We start from the raw sequence: 17,778 nt of genomic DNA on the forward strand, positions 1-17,778 counted from the left end.
CACTCTCTCTCTCTCTCTCACCTAATTATTCACTTTCCTATTGACTACGGTGGCCTCTCTTCCTTTTCCATCTTCTCCACCTAGGGTTTCTCTTCTCTCTCTTTTTCTTTCCTTCAAATTCTATCTCCCTCTAGAGACAGAGGATCCCACATGCACTTGTGATTATAACGCCACTGTCCCCCAAGTCAAGGCGTAATCTCCTCACTCGTCCCTTTTTTGGTGTTGTTCTGCTTTTTTGCACCGCTTCTCTTTTGCTGGTTGGAGCTTGTAGAAGATTGTTGGTGTTTACTGGAGCTGATTTGTGGGGGCCTTTTTTGAGGCTGATTTGTTCTTGGATTTTTGGGATCCGGGAGGCTTGGAAAAGGGTATGATTTCTGCCTCTTGATTCTCATTTTTTTTGGAGCTTGGTTTGCCCCCTTTTTTGAGGGTTTCTTTGTTGTATTTTTGGGTTGCTGTGGATGATAGTTGGTGCTTGGGATTTGAATTTTGGAGTTGTGGGTGTCGTTTTGAAGCCTTGGACTGGTTTGACTTTGTGGGTTTTTGATAAAAACTGATGGTTTTGATTCTGGTGAAAGATTGGTAGTGTTTGAACTGGAAATTTGAAGTCTTGGGCGTTGGTTTGGAGCTATCCAGTGGTTTGAGTTTGTGCAAAATCCATATTTGGGATTGTCGTGACGGGTTATTGGTGTTTGCGTTCAAAAATTGAAGTTCGGGGCATTGTTAACGAGCTCTGGGATGGTTTGACTGGGTGGGTCTGTGTTAAAATCAGTATTTGTCTTGCTAGGAACAAGTTTGGGTTGTGACTTTGTGGAAATGGAATCGAAAAACAGACATAATGAGCATTTGGGAGTGAACAAGATTGGAAAGAATATAAGGAAGAGTCCGTTGCATCAACCGAATTTTGGCAATACTGCTAGACAGCAACCTCAGCCTCAGGTTTACAACATAAGCAAGAATGATTTTCGAAACATAGTTCAACAGCTGACAGGTTCCCCATCACAAGAGCCCCTGCCTAGACCTCCCCAGAATCCCCCCAAACACCCCAGTATGCGCTTGCAAAGGATCCGTCCACCTCCATTAAGTCCAATTAACCGACCTCATATTCCTCCTCCTGCCCTGGTTCCTGCTCCTGCTCCAGCTCTTGCTCCAGCCCCTGGCCAAGTTCCTTACAACCATGGCTTAGTTAGGCCTCCTCCTCAATTTGCTCAACCACATCCTATGCCTGTTCAGCCATTGATGCCAGGGGACACATCTTGGACTCATGTTGCTGAGTCTCCTATCTCAGCTTATATGCGGTACCTTCAAAACTCGATCATAGATTCAGGCCCCAGGCCACACCAAGGCCAAGGACCACCTAGATTGCAATCCCCAGTTCTGGGTTCGGTTCAAGCTCAGCCACCAGTTTCGGGTTTAATTCCTAATCCGCATGTTCCCCCTTTCCCTTCCCCTCGAATGAATGGTCCTGCCCTGTTGCCTTCTCCGACTTCTCAGTACCCATTTCCATCACCAAGTGGTTTCTTGAATTTGTTGTCTCCTCGATCCCCTTATCCACTGCTTTCTCCAGGGTATCAGTTTCCTCCACCACTGACACCTAACTTTTCATTTTCACCCATGGCTGGGTCGGGGATTTTAGGACCTGGTCCTCAACCTCCACCTTCTCCAGGCATTGTGTTTCCGTTATCCCCTTCGGGATTTTTCCCCCTCACAAGTCCAAGTCCGAGGTGGCGGGATCCATAGGTGTAAAGACAGCCTGGCACTTATACACGAGTTCCTTGTTTGATCACATCATGGGACTTTCTTTGTGTTTATTCTCCTCCTCATAGGAGCTTCAATTGTGAAAATTGTAATGTACACTGGTGGTGAAAGAGGTTCTCTTTGAAGTTTGTAGTACTCCCTTTTTCTCTTTATTTTCCCTTATTATCTTTTGTTGATACCCATTTCATGGTTTGTTTTTGAGATATGGATTCTGTAACAGTTGCAATCTTTCTAGTTTATTGGACAAGTTTTACTTTAGGTGATTTAGTGGAAGATGGAACTATTCAACTGGATACTTGTGGAGCTGTAGCAGGAAAGATAGAGCTGTAATGAAAAAGGAGGTAGAATCACAAACATTAAAATTTAATGTGTAGGAAAACTAATGGAAAGAGTTCTTGTATTTTTGTAATATTTTGGATTAAATATTTTTTTTTAAATATTTTACTTCTTGGAGTTTAATTTTCAGTTCACTGCCTTGTGGAAGGGATTGTCAAGGTGTCAGTTGTATGCTTATTGCACCATGTTATGATTAACAAGGGTTTAAATATTGTTTGTCATTTCAAATTTTGCTAGAGATTATTATTTTCTTTTAACTGCTGTTTATAGTATGGTCTTTGCTGCAATAGTCCCATAATTAGTTATGAGTTTTTATAGAGCACCATCATTGTGTTTGGATGAGCAAAAAATGGAAGAAGGATTCTGAAGAAAAGCAGTTTTTTTTTTTCATTTAATTGCTAAAAATGAATCAGAAAGTTGAAACTTTCTTTGGTTGTCAATTTGATTCTCTTTGAAAGGAATTTGAAACTGGGGAGAGAGAATCGTGGTATAGCTACTCCCTTGAGTTTCTGATTTTCTGACCTCTAACTCTAAGTGCCTGTCTATAGCTACTCCCTCGAGTTTCTGATTTTCTGACCTCTAACTGACTGTTGTCTGCTGGGAGTGTACAATTTGCAATTTGATGCCCTAGGAGGATGTTCTTGAGATGGTGAAAACCTTCTACTTGGAGCCTACACTGGTAAATTTCATTCAATGGTCCTTCAGTGTTGGACTTTCATAGCTGGACTCAGGGTCACATACAGATTATTCTGTGTTTCTTTCTTGTTCTGTTTTTGAACTTATTTTTCTATTTTGTTCTTCATTCCTTCTTTACGGATATATATATATATAGTCATGAATTCTTCTATCTTTTTAACAATCTGCTTCAATGACAAATGAAGGTTGCCATTTCTGTGACTGCAATGTACCATTCCAAGTAACAATAACTGAACAAAATTTCCATAATCCACCAATCTGTGACCTGATGTGCGCAGGCACTGAATAATTGTAGACAATCATCTCCTTGGGTGTGAAAAATCTCTCAGGAATTGATCAGAAATGACTCTCTCATGTTATCATATCCTTTCGATTCTTGGCATCTAGCCTCAGTATAAGAGTTTACTGTTACCCTAAATCTGAGAGGAAACTGTAATATCATACCACTGTGAGAGCTAATGTAATACTTGAATCCTTTGGTTTTTGCCTTTTGTAATTCCCCTTCTTACTCTTTTTCCTGTCTTTATATCTTTGCTTTTTTATAGGTAATTTTTTTCTTTATATTGGCATTTATTATTATTGTCATGCACGATTACTTACAGGATGGAGTTTCCTGAGGATTTGTGTTGTCCCTCCCGCAGTTTTTTGTCGTGTCTTATCATCAAGTTTATTTCTTCAAAAATTTGCTTTTGTTATGTAATTAATTACCATTTGATATGAAGTAGGAGTTCAATTGTTTCACTTTGTTTGTTTTTTACTTTTTCGAGTTTATTATGAGCTGTGGATTTCATTTTGAAATTTGACAAACTCTGCTTCCTTTGAAGGGATGCAACATACTTGTCCATCCCTCATTGTCTTCTATCTTCCTGAGTCTTGATTGTTTTAACCTGAGGTTCATGTTTTGATTACTGGGATAGGCATATTTCATTTTCTTGTAAAAATGGTGTCTTTTTTTTTTTTTTTTTAAATTGGTTTGGGGTGAATGTCATGGTTGCTGAGCTGAAACCTAGGAACTGTAGCTGGAAGAAGATACCTACTAACTCTTAGTTGTCGTACCACATACTTGTGAAAGGTTGTCAATGGATTTGAATGAGATATTATGATGATTTGATATCAGCTAATGGCATCATAAAACCCCATCATCCCTCTCCCTTCCTCTTTCACCCTGTAACAAACAAGGAGAAAGAAGACTTCTTTTTCCCGGTTTTTTCTTCATCCCCTGTTCTGTTGGTGGTTGCTGGGAAACAATGACTCATTTAACTTAGTTGTAAGGCACTAGGATGTCAGTATTTGTGAAATCTTACCAGGCTGCTTGTTTAGATTGATGCTTGATATTAACATTCAATGGGTCTGAGAATGAGCATCATCTCTTTTGGAACTCCTAAATTCATGTGACTTGAACTCTGAGTCATGAATTATTGTGGTTAGTCTTTAGGTGTGATAGTTTAGTAGATGTTGTGATCAAATTAGTACCTGACTGAGGACCATCTGCTGTATTTGCATTTAGACTCATCATCTTGAGCTCCTTGCCCTGAATTACTATTGTTTAGCCTTCGTATGTGTTGTGATAATTTAGCTGATAGTATGAAGCAGGATTTGGTTGCTTTCTCCAATACCGAACTTTAATTCATTGTAAGATTTCAAGCTACTTTTGTGGCATTACTCCTGGTATTTGTTCAAATCTTTGATTAGATGCCTAGTTATAGATTAGCAAGCTGGTTTTTTCACCTCTTAAATTATCAAAGTTGGTTATCTAGAGAGTATGGTTTTTAGGCTTTTATCAAATTTGATTGCCCCCACCAACCTTATGGGGCTGGCAATAGTGAACCTGTTTCCTGTATGATTGTCCAGTTGCTTATCTTTTCACGGTTACAACTGGTGAACTTGGAGTTAAATGAAAGAATCTAGAGATCTATTGGACATGTTTGGGAAGACTTTACCTCTGGTCTTATGAGGAGGTGGGACATAAACCCGATAATGATTGAATCTTGCATTACTCGCTTGACTTGTAGCATAGTCAGGGCTCTTACCACCTCCTGTTTGGGAAATCAAAGGAAGCAATGAAGGATTCTATTTAATAGGAGAAAAGGTTCAAAGGTTAAAGATTGATGTTGAAAGGTGTGATATTATGGTTGTGTTATCATTTGATAGTCGACTGGCATTTCCCCCCCCCCCCCTAAAAAGATGGCTTTAGTGGTCTGGTGAAGAATCCATTCTGGTGGTATGTGGTAGGGTAATCACATAGATGATTTCGTTTTATTAAACAATTTTACAGTAGGTAGATAATTCTCTGTTTACTCCTGGGTAGTTACCATTTTCAATGTTGGGTTTCCGATATATTGATTGACATTGAATTTTTTGACCATGAGACCTTCATATAATGCCCAGAAGTTTCTGCAGAATTTCTGAGTTGTTTCTGCAGAAGGTGGTAGGGGTTTATTATTTTTTAATTTATATGTAGCACCATGTTAAGTGGGTTGCGCAATGCAGAAGTGGTAAATACCGGGTAGGTGGTAGGATTCTGAATGATCAAGCATATATAATTGTCTGAATTTTTGAGGACTTCGTTGTGGGTGCTTCAATTCTCATTGATTGCCAACTCCTATACAGACTTTGAATGGGGAGGAGGAAGTTGCCGTGCGGGACTCGTTTGTTTGACTGAGAGGTCCAAAGGGCTCTAAAAGTCAACTAAGTAGACATGTATAGTTGAATTCCATGCTGAGTTTGAAGTTTGAACGCTAATCTGTGTTCCTCAAGAATTTGACTCACATTGTTGGTAGGTGGGCTTTGACTGGTCTCTTCTTAACAGAGCTTTTAGTTATCTGACTGATGATCTATCTTTCAAAACCCAGATGGACTTGGTTGTTTAGCACTCCAGATGCTAATTAAGTGGAGATTAGTAGTGTGGAACTTTTGACTCCAGATATTTTAATGCAATTCCAATGAGAATTTGTTTCAACATTTTATCCCATTGTTTTTTGCCTCGAACCATCACATTGGAAGCCCACTAGTTATTCTTCTGATGAATTTATTTCATAATGATTTATACTTTGGTTTAATGAGACTCTTCTACACTACCCTAAATTTGTCTCTTCTTGATGTTCACTTTTGAATTAAAAAAAAAAAAGGGTTCAAATTGAAAATTTTATTAAAATTTTCCATCACTGTACAATATATTGTTGATGGGTTGTGGTGTTTGGGCCTTTGGAGTGGAAAACTTGCAATATGAGTTGGGCTTTCCAGCTCTTAAGTTGGGTATTGGTGAGATGTGGAGCCCAGTTTCCATGGGTTTGAAGACTTTGGGTTGTATATCCTAAAATGTCTCTATCTATGAATATGATACCATGAAGCCAGGCCGAGGACTGATTGACCAGCTAAAGCATGTACGATACAAACATATTCAAGACAAAAATCATATCCAAAAGCCAAATTTAATGTTTCACTTTCCATCCACTGTGGCTTTTTGGATATGAACGAATGCTTTTGAGTTTTGACATCTCAATTTGCTTCACAAACTTACATAGTTTGCTTTTGTTTATATTCAAGAAAACAGCTGTTTTTCTCTCTAAGACATTTTTTTTTTTTAAATTTCTATTTTCTTTAAAATACTTTGCTTCTCTTGTGGTCCTGTTACCTTTCTATCTTTAATGGCCTTATCAATTGGTGGTGCCTTTTTATCTGCCTAGCCTTTATGCCATCAATTTCTTCTTCTGTTTTTCGTTAAAAAGAATAAAGAATAAAAAATAAAATAAAATAAAATTGGGTGGGTGTTTTGTATGAAAAAGAGAATAATGAGATTAAATCTGCTCTAAATTTGAGGGTGAACCAAGACAAATATGGGTGAGTGTAAGGAAGATGTCACATGGCAGTGGGTCTGAGGGGCATCGAAGTCTAAAGGCCACATGGAGTAGATGAAGAGGGTACCGCATATAAAAGTTCATATGACCCCACCCTCTACTCTTAGGGTCTTATCCTCCTGGGTGTCTCACAAGTTTTTACTTAGGTGGTGTTTGTTATTTTGGCTTTTTGCTGAAATCAATTTGTTTTCAGAATTTACATTGTTTGTTTTTCTATTTTTTCATGACTTATTATAAACTTTTTATTAAATAAAAAAAACCAAAATATGTAGTTTTTTCTAAATAAAAAAAATAATATATTGATTTTTCTTTATTTTTTAATACTTAATAAAAATAAAATATTACAAAAACAAACAACCCAATATTTAACACTTCTAAGTATTAAGGTTCTATTTAAAATTAAGTAAAAAAAAAACAAACACCATTTTAGTCCCCAACATGATTGCACCCAATAATAGTCGATGCCAGCCCAATTTAGAAAACCTATGCGATACAAAAAGCGATGAAAACCCGAAATATACACTTAGTTGCCACTGAATAGGGAATCTCTGGCTATCCATGTGCCCTATTTTACAAAAACAGCAAGCCAACAAACTGGTTAATTACACAGAGGAGAGCAGAAGAGGGAGTCGACCAGATGGGAAGAAAGACTTGGAGGAATGGCATCAACAGAAGAATCCAAAGGATGGGAGATGTAGGAGGGTAGCATAACCTTTTTGGCCCATAAATATATGACCCAGAAAAAAATTAAATGTGTCCATCCCCCACCTCCCCCAGATTGCTCTTGTGACCACTACTTTTGTTTCAAAAGAGGCCAATAAATTTAAGTAAAAGAAATGGCTCAGATGAGGCAAAGATTCTTTGACAACCCACCTAACATTTCAATCCTCTCTAAAAAGCTGGTGTTTGTTGCTTGCATATGACTCCCTCTTTAAATTTTTATTTATTTATTTATTTCTTTTGCTTTGTTTTATAGGCAAGTTGGCAAGTTGCAGGGCACAGTGAAATGGGCTTTAAGAGTTCAAAGGAGAGGAGGGGGGGTCACTTTCTTAAGACTTAGATTGCGATGAGGTTTAGTGGTGGTGATCACATGGTGAAGGCAAATCTTTATGAAGTTTCCATTCCAATGTGTGAACATAATTTAAAGTTGGATGGGGGGAGTTTTATAGGGTCAAGCATACCCATCTAATCAGGTATGTGAATGGATATTCAAAGGGGTTTTTGACAAGTTGGATGATGGGTGCATGGTGGCTTCATTTTCCATACCTTCCACTGTCCCCACTCTTCTACCAGTTTTATCAATTATCCAATTGAAATTTTCAGCCTCTCCTGTAGGTCCCATCTCCCTTAAATTTCTGAATTGATTGCTCATCCTTCTTCTAGCTTCTAACAACCCGCTTATGGATGTATAGAATTGGTGCATTTCTATCTTTTACCAAAGCTGATATCTAATGTCCATGGAAGTTTTCTTTTTATCTTTTTTTTTTCCTCCTGAAATTCTAAAGATTTGTCCCTTGTTTGGATAAATAACTAAACATGGTGACCCACACATAATGCATTTGGAGGAGGTAAAGGAAAGAGACGTTTGAGAAATATTAGGGGTGCACCACAAGGCTCTGTCTTCATAATGTTGGAAAGCAAGCCAAATCCCTGTCACATATTTTCTTGGAAAAGCCTTCGAGGCTGTCCTTTTCTTCAAGATGCAGTCTTGCGGCTCTCAGCTGTTCTGCTTTAGAAACCTCTATGGACTTGAGCACCCTGCAATGAGCCAACCTACATTTTATTTTGGGACAATTACGCGGGAATTACAAGTACATCTATCCCTTCCAAGGGGTCAGAGCCAAATTCTACTTGGAGAGAATAGAATAGAGTGTAATCTGCCAAACTCCACTAAAAAGTAATTTTTGAAACATCAGAAGAGCTCCGAGAAAAAGAACATCTAAGGCCATCTTCGTAAATCAAAGTTATATTCTTTAGGACGACATCATCCATCTCACATTGTTATGAGAAGTTCTTAAAAGTCTCTACCAAAAGTCAAAAGAAAGTGACCTTTATCAACAAATTTGATAAAATGGAACAAGATTTGAAAAGCAAATCTGGCCTATTGGTACACGAATTTCTTGGGCTTTGATATGCTGCTATGCGACCCTTGTAAGCATTTTTTGTCATTTCTTGACCCTAGGTTCCATGTATCAACTGATCAAGTCATGTCCTAACTAGCTTGAGAAGGGTGCCTTTGATATCCTTAGGTCTTTCGATTAATACTAGTCAAGCATGTCGAAACCTTCTATTTGAGAAGAGACTCCTCGATCACATAGTCTAAGACTCTTGCCACATGTGACCATGTATGGAGTGTAACTCCAAGGTAAGATTACATTCCATTAACAGAAGACATCCTTGACAACCTGCTAAACATCGTTTAATGTAGTTGTGACTAGCCAACAATGAGCTTAATGCGATACCTAAGGTCTGACTCGTTGATCTACCTTTTTCTAAGAAGGGGATTGATTAATCTTCCAACCAATCAAAGCTTAGTAGACGAAACCTATAAATAGATCTTGGGTTTTAAGAAAAAGAGTCCATTCCAGGGGGGAAAATAGGAACATTCCTTGTCTCCCTTCTCTAAAGACTCTTGACCAATCTCTTGTTCCACTCCTTGCTCCTTACTCTATACAAAAGGCACCTCCTCAAAAAAATCCACTTGCTTAAGCAACCCATTAGCTAGAGTAGGAACAACCATGATTGGCACCCTAATAGGCACATTCTTGTGCACCTCTCTAATCAAATCGAAGAGTCTATGATGCTAATACTTGCCCACTTTAGGGTAGTTCCCCAATAGTGATGCCTCAAGAACTAGTGGACCCATCCTTCATGGCCACAACCCTTTTCTTCTTCCTTTGCTCCTCAATACTAGTTGTCAACACACCTAGATTCATCTCCTCAGGTTGTATGTCCTCATTTTCTATTATATGGAATTGACAAGGGTAGTTGCAAGATTGAGAAACTTGAAGAGACTTTGCAGCCTACTCATGTCTTGTTGTATAAGTTGCATGTTAAGCCTACTCTTGGTGAAGAGTCCCTTCATGTTGCTTGCGATTCCTATTGGCTAGTAGTCAACACTAGGCCTTAGACTCCTCTACCCATGCCTGTTTGTAATTCTCCGTCCCTTATTATGAAACACTCACTAAGAATGAAGATTGTGGAACCTTGTGGGAAAGCACTTGTTGAACAAATCTCTATGAGTTTCTCTAAACATCTATAAAATTCGACGAAGTCAAATGAACCATATACTTTTCCTGCATAACATTGATATTCAAAAGCCAGTAGATATAGTTAAAAGAGGCTTTCTTCACCCACTCAACTAGATGACTGAGCTTGCCTTGACTTGCTCTAGCATAATTAAAATTTAGTACAAATTGAAGTGTTAGGCTATGCATAAAACTTGATGGCATGCTCTACTTGGGTGCTCACACTTGTCTCCCAAGCCCTAAACACAAGTACATTATCTTTTTCCCATTATTTCTTGAATTAAAAAGATTTGTCTAGTAGTGAAAAGTGTAAAACTTAGCTAAAAAAGGTAAACCTATCAAATGAACTTAGATGCAAGGTGTATATAAAGAACACCTCTAGCACAATAAGGCTAAGTCCATACAACTAGTTCAACACAACACATCCCATCAGCAACTAAACAATGTTTAAATACATATGCGCTAGATGCATCCTTGAATAGTATAAAAACTCTCACTATGGATGACAAAGATAGCTAGAGTCCTACTTTGAATTACTTCCAAGTCAAATATACATTATCGTTCAATGAGCTCATGGTAGACTCCAAGATCTCAAGTTATTAGGAAAGCTTATCTAGACATCATCCGAGATTTAGTATCAGGTGTGGAATTCGACAATGGCAACTCTAATCCTAAAGCTACCTACCATGATGCAAGGTGAGTAGCTTTATGAAGCACTAAGCTCCACATCCGTTGTCGCACTCAATATAGCCATACTCAAAACTTTTAGTCTATAAGCGGATGTTCCTTGCTTTCCATGCTTTCTGTCTCGAATGACACAACTAACATTTATAGACCTACTTAGGACATAAGTCATAGCATAGTGTGCCATACACAATTAGTGAATGAACCTAACCAGAGTCAAGGGGTATCGTGCTACCAACCTATCCTCTCACATGAGTGCCTGATCCACTACAACCATGAATCATAAATCCACTTAAAGCAACACTCAAACTCTGTGTTTCTCAAGTAGATAAACATGCCTCACCAAACTCTAAAATCTAAAACCCTAGAAACTAATTCCACAACCCTCTTACACCCTCCCAACCTACTCATGTTATGGTAATGCAACTCTTGCACAATCGCGATCATTGTGTATCACCAACACCTTTCTACCTTTCATGAAAGAGTAACTTACCATCATCATCAATCATTCAAACCAAAAGCAATCAATGTAATTGAAAAAAAAAAAATAGAAAAAAAGTGCATATCTCGAACATAAAGCCCATATATCACTTTCCTCACTAGAAAAAGAACCCATCAGAAAATACGTAATAGTCGTCAATGGTTGGGCAACACAGACCCTTTTACTTGTCTAATGAGAAACAAATTCCAAGAGAACCTCTAAAGTTAGCCTAAAACTTTTTTATTTTATTTTATATGCTTAACATGACATTAGTGAGGGTATTGACATGCACCTAAAAGAACATGCCCCATCATAACATTGTTCGTCACACTCACTGATGTAGTAAACTATATCAAGGTAACATATGTCCCATCCCAAAACTCAAAACTCTAAAAAACCATTGGCCTTGTTTGATAGAAAGTTACTCGCCTTAGTTCACAATTAGCATCAATTCCACCTGCATGCGAAAGTGGACATTAGGGTACTGACACTTGGATAAGTGGAAGTACCTATTAGGATAAAGTCTTAGAAAACATAACATGATGTAACTAATGGTTAATTCATTAATGAATTTATTTATTTATGTTTCTTGGCTTCCTTTATTATCTCATATGCATTAATTGGTCATTTGAGCATTCATGCTTATATCATTTGCATTGTACATGACATGAGTACATTAAGAATTGCATAGAGGATACAAATCATGAATGTCTTTCAAGATGATAAGTAGTTTATAGTCGGTTCATGGATTAGGACAATCTAGTGAACATTATAGTGCATTACCTCCAAATTGTAGGAATTACTTATCTTAGTCTTCAACAAGGGTTTCCCATGGTGAATGCATTAGTATATATTATTACATATTAAATATGACCTACAATGAATCATGATGTAAGATTATTGATTGTCATAATTCACTAAGTTACTATACTATATGGACTTTCAACATTGAGAGGATATTGAGAATGTGTTGAAGTCAACATGAGGCTTTAACCCGTGTGAGACCCTAATGTGGTCATTGTGAAACCAATGTTTGGTTAATCTTTATTTTGATGATAACAAAACAAGATTTAGAACTAATGATCATATTTCAAGTGTGATTAGGCAAGACGACTTCCAAAGTGGCAATCCGAAGACAAATCAAGCCAAGGATAAATCATGAAGAAGAAGACCACCTCAAAGAGAAGAGTTTTTCAAGACCAAAGTTTCTTAAGGTCTCTTTGTAAGGTTGTTGGTGCACTAGGACTTTCATGCATTTCATTATTTATTTATACACCAAAATCATCCAAGAGTAATATTGTTTTAAATATCTTAAGAATTGGATGATTTCATGTTTTCAACTAAAACCTTGTGTTAAATGATTTTCAAACTTGTGTTAAAAGGTTTTAAGTTGAAAGAGGTGAGTGTTGAGCCAAAAAAATGGCTCAACTGGGTCAACCGGTCGACCGGTTGTGCTCGTTCGGTCGAGGACCGGTTGAGGGAGGCAAAAAAGTTTCTCTTTCTCCCAATGGCCTTCTCTTCCTGGTCAAGGTTGAACCTCAACCGGTTAAGGTCCGATCGAGGTCCGGTTGAGGCCTAACAGTCACTTTTTCTAACGGCTAGTCAACCAGTCGACCCCTAACTTGACCGGTCGAACCCTTAACGGCTAGTATGACTTTTTTCTTCTATAAAAAGACTCCAAACTTCATTGTTTCATAAGCTTAACCTTCTCAAATCTTTCTTGATTATATTTGAGCCGTGGAAGAGTATTTTTGAGTGCACCATTATTTCAAAACTTGCATATCTTTAGTGCACCATTCAATCCTAGTTTTTCTTGTATCTTTGAGCCTAAAGTTCTATTACTAGGATTTTTGTGAGATCATTATTTGTATATCTTTGTGAGGAATTTTCTCAAGTGAGGGGTATCACTTGAGATGTTGTTTAAGAGAGGGATATCTCTTGAAGAAGTGTAAAGGGTGCTTGGAGCCAAAAGTCCAAGAGGGTGAATTGGAACCATAATACAATTGTAAAGAGATTGGAAGCTTGGTTGAAGCTTCAAGATAGCGGAACCCTCACTTGGTTAGGAGGTTGAGGAGAGTGGACGTAGGCGAAGAAGTGCCGAACCACTATAAACTCTCGTGTTTGCATTATATGCAATTGTCTTTATTTTGCTTATTATATACTTGTATATAATTGTTTCTTATTTTTGCATAGTTTAAATTTGTGAAAAAGAGACCATCACTCTATTTACCCCCCCCCCCTCCTCCCCTCTAGGGTGGTTATTATAGTTTGGATTAGCCTCAAATTCCTAATAGCCATATATCCCTATGGATTTGGTCACTATTGATGGAGGTTGGTAGAAATAGGTATTCTCGATAAAGGCATCGTGATATTTCATGGGATTGAGATAGTGTGTTATTTTGGGTGATCCAAAGGACATGTAATCAAGAAGACTATGACCATAATAATTCCTTTAGTGGAATTTAATATATGTTTTTTGGAGTTAGAGTATGTCAACTGATCACATAATTGGTAAATGTAAAACTCAAGGATAAAGAAGTAACCTTGATAGGTTGGTAATACTATTATTAGATTATGAACACTTGTTCATAGAGAGTCTGCATGTAGTAGATAATAGGTCAAATACTCGAGCTTTACCTTGTTGTAATTTCATAAGATATTGAAGTACAATTTATTCTCTTTGGTGGAGTTTTAAATCAACTTTAGAATCGAATTATGAGAAAGCCACTATTTTCCTGTGGGTTCTAATGATCTCTACTCGAGCTCCTAATTCATCGTGACATATTTTATTCAAAGGATTTGGGTTTGTGGTTTATAAGTGTGTAAAATGGTGTTTTGGTAAAAACTTAAGGTTGCATTAGATTTTATAAATTGTCATTTTAGACTGGATTAATTAATTAATTGAAGTCTAATAAGGCTATAATTAAGACCAAAGTGGGTTGGATTACGTTACCTAAGTCCAATTTAGGCTCAAGTCACTTAAGCTTATAGAGAAGCTAATACATATCTTTAAAGGGTTAAGGCTTCAAACTTTTAACACTTTGTCTTCCATAAAGGTTTTTTCAAAGAGAAACCCTAACCACTCTCAAGAGAAAGGAGAAGCCCACACTTCTTTACATGTCTAGATTCATGTGAGGAGAGATTGGGTGGAAAAACACATAGTAGACATAATCTACGACTTCTTTGATGACTTCAATGAATCAGAATTGATTTGGGAACATCCAAATCATAATTATGAATTATTTCTTCTCTGGATTAGTTTATCTTCTTGGTTTTTATAATATGTTTTCCGTTTTGATTATATCTAGAGAAGTCTAGGGCTAGATGCATGCACCTTATTTGATATTGGGTCAGGAAATGGAGAAATATAGGATTCTCAATAGTACCAACACCTTGATCATATAAGATATAAGTACCTAAATAAATTGATAAGCCTTACTTAGGGTGTATATACCATTAGATCAGGTTTATCGGGCCATTGTCATTAAGAGCTAGCCCAACCATTTCTTTAGGGGTAGACTATCCTTACTCCCAAAAGCTGTTAAAATGACATAGCTAAGCAATTAACATTCGTATTGCGTAGGTGTCATACCCTAAGTCAGAATCTCTGTGATGTTCCAACCTTGGATTCCATATATCAACTGGCCAAGTCATGTCCTAGCTAGCTTGGGAAGGGCGTCTTTTATATTCTTAGTCGACCAAGACTAAGAATTGGCAAAAGTCTTTTGACTATTACCAATTGGGCACATTGGAACCTTTATCCCAAAAGAGCTAGATGCCAGCCACATAGATTAAGAATCTTGCCACTTATGACCATGTGTAAATAGTCAACTCCAAGGTAGGGATATATCCTATCATTCCTAGTGACTCGCTAAATGCCACTTGGCTTAGGTGTAACCAGCTAATAAAGAGCTTGATGCAACACCTACGGTTAGACTTGTTGATTTGCCTTTTTCCAAGGAAAAGGTTGACTAATTTTCTAGCCAATCAAGGCTTGATAAATAAAAATTATATAAATAGATCTTGGTTCTCAAGAACATGGGGTTCATTCCAAGAGAAAAAAAAATGAACATTTCTTGTTGCCTTTTTTTGAAAACTCTCAGCCAATCTCTTATTTCACATTTGTCCCTTACTATACACATCTAAATATAACTTATTCATTTAAAGGGGCAAAACTGGATTTCTCATCGACTCCTCCTTATTGCAAGTATCATAAGACATTTGAGAGGCTCTAGTAGTCATTTCTTAATATTATTAGAGTTGCATAACAATATATTAGAGTCCTGGAAGGTTATGCACCAGCATAACCTATGAATTTGAAACAAGAAAGCTAAAATAAGTTATGTTATTTTTCATTGAAGAAATTTAACATCTTTATCCTTACCAAAAATTTTGTTCACAACCTTTGCCTAGGTTTTAATCTTTGCCAACCAAAATGTAATTGTAATAGTAATTTTCTCAAGTCACATTATTTAGAAAATGTTTTTCAACTTGAATATTGGTAGCTCGACTCATGTTATTGAAACTAGTAATGTGTGAATGGTGTGGTAGTGGATTACTGTCAAGAAGGAGAGTGACATATATCCAGGTTTGGAATTTGTTTTAAATTTGAAAATGACATGTACTAGTCAATCCTCATTCTTTGTATAAAAGTAGGAGAAACCAGAGCCCAAAAACAATTATTTTTTTGAATAAAGTGATACCCATTTATTTCTCTTTATTTATTTTTATCTGTTTCTTTACATGATATTAGGGCTCCGAGAGCTTCTCTAACAATGACATCCTCTCTCTAAACATCATCGAGCTACTCAAGTATTATGTAACAATAAGTGAGAACAGTTTCAACAACCATAGTTAATCCAACAACCCAACCCATTGTTTTAAAATTAGGTGACCACAACAATCTCCTATGGAAGCAACAAATCTATACTACTATAAAAGGATTAGGTTTGAAGAGATTCACATCTGGATCTACCATGTGTCTAGTTGAATTTGTCTCCACCACTCTTGGTAACAACTAGGAGCTTAAATGTAACCTAAATTTTGATTTGTGGAATCGCCAAAACAAATTGATAGTTTCCTGGTTGCTTGGCTCCATTTTAATGAGCATTCTCCCTCAATTAGTAGGTTGTAAAACCTTTTGTGAGATTGAGGATGTTTTAACATCTTACTTTGCTACTCAAAATGAAACTCAAATTATGCAATACAAATTTGATTTACAAAAGCTTTAAAAGAGAGGATCCACAACAGAGGGTATCTTAATCAAAAGAAAACTCTCATGGACTCATAGAGATATCATCTTTAAACGTGATTAGATCCTTATTTTCATTATATGGCTTGACAAAGAATATGAATATGTTGTTGTTCTGATCGTTTCACACCTGGATTCATACAATTTCTTTTATATTTCTACTCTTTTATTGGCTCATGAGAAGAGAATTGAACAATATAAAACTACTATTGTTGGATTTGTTATGATTGTTAACTTGGTTTTTTAGGGACAATACAAGAAATTTTCATCTTAATTCAGGAAATCGGTTTCAAAGTAATCAAGGAAATAAGTGGAAAGAAAAACAAAAATTATGTGGACAATTTGGCAGTGGGTGTAAACCTCAATGCCAACTTTACAAAAAACTTGGTCATGTAATGATAAAATGCTATCATCATTTTGAATACTTTTTTTTCACTAGACTCAACAAATTTATCACACTATTGTTAGTGATGACTCAAATTCTTTAGAGAGAAAAGACCAAGTGAGAATTATGGTTGTTGTATATACCTAGAATAAATAATGACATGTCTGATGAAGCATGGTTCCTTGAATTTGGAGCCACAAACCATGTCACCAATGATTTTAACAATCTTAACATTGGTATTGCATATCAAGGCAACAACAAATTGTATATGGACAATGGAGTAGGTTTTGGCATTCTTCACATTGGCCAATCTACTTTCTCTTTATCCACTTCTTACTATCCACTCATTCTTCGAAATCTCTTACATGTTCCTTATATAACCAAAAATCTAATAAGTGTATCTCAATTTCCAAGGGATAATCATGTTTATTTTGAATTCCACTTTTTTGTTTATTTTGTCAAGGATTTGGAAATGAGTCAAATTCTACTTCGAACAATGCTCACGAATGGCTTGTACAATTCAACTTGTCTTGCTCAAAACATCAGCTTAGTTCACCAATCACAACTTCAGTCTCTCCCATTTCTATTCCTACTATCACCATGCCTACATGTTAAACTACTACTTTTACAGTTTCTAACTTAGGTTATTTTCAATCAAGTTGTAACTCACAACATCAAAACAATTTTGCTTTGTAGCATTAAAGACTGGGTCATCTAGTTGCCAAGGTTGTATACCTTGTTTTCTCTCACTGTAATGAATTTTTCTCATCTAATGACAAATCTTTGTTTTGTTGCTTATCATTTGGGTATAAGTCATAAGCTTATTTTCTTTAGTTTTGGAACTCAATACACAAGACTTCTACAACTTGTGCATTATGATATTTGGGATCTTTACCTTCAATTTCCATAATTGGTTTTAGATATCATGTCACATTCATTGATGCTTACTCTCGTTTTACCTAGGTTTATTTTCTTAAAAATAAAATTGAGATGTTTCATATGTTCCAATACTTCAAAATACTAACTAAATTGTATCTCAACTTCCATTTAAAAACTTTAAGAATTGATTAAGGAAGAGAATATCG

At 36.6% G+C, this 17,778-nt stretch overlaps 1 protein-coding gene across 2 annotated transcripts; it reads left to right on the forward strand.

Annotated features, from left to right (window-relative positions):
- The first annotated feature begins 14 nt into the window (after window positions 1–14).
- LOC117933684 (protein HAIKU1) lies at window positions 15–5,756 on the forward strand. 2 transcript variants are annotated; one of them, XR_004654358.1, is made up of 2 exons: window positions 15–365; window positions 5,398–5,756. XR_004654358.1 is itself a non-coding variant. In XM_034855172.1 (2 exons), exon 2 carries the CDS (start codon window positions 814–816, stop codon window positions 1,735–1,737), a length of 924 nt encoding a protein of 307 aa, XP_034711063.1. In that variant the 5' UTR covers window positions 41–365; window positions 466–813; the 3' UTR covers window positions 1,738–2,312. The 2 variants fall into 2 exon arrangements, 1 of the variants encoding a protein (XP_034711063.1); XM_034855172.1 differs by lacking the exon at window positions 5,398–5,756 and adding an exon at window positions 466–2,312 and having other exon boundaries at window positions 41–365.
- Window positions 5,757–17,778: the final 12,022 nt, after the last annotated feature.

Source organism: Vitis riparia, chromosome 2 (genome assembly GCF_004353265.1).
Source record: "Vitis riparia cultivar Riparia Gloire de Montpellier isolate 1030 chromosome 2, EGFV_Vit.rip_1.0, whole genome shotgun sequence".
In the NCBI taxonomy this organism is placed as follows: Eukaryota; Viridiplantae; Streptophyta; class Magnoliopsida; order Vitales; family Vitaceae; genus Vitis; species Vitis riparia.

Bases quoted from the DNA above. Each gene is read 5' to 3' on its own strand.
- LOC117933684 (XM_034855172.1), top strand. From the start codon at position 814: ATGGAATCGAAAAACAGACATAATGAGCATTTGGGAGTGAACAAGATT.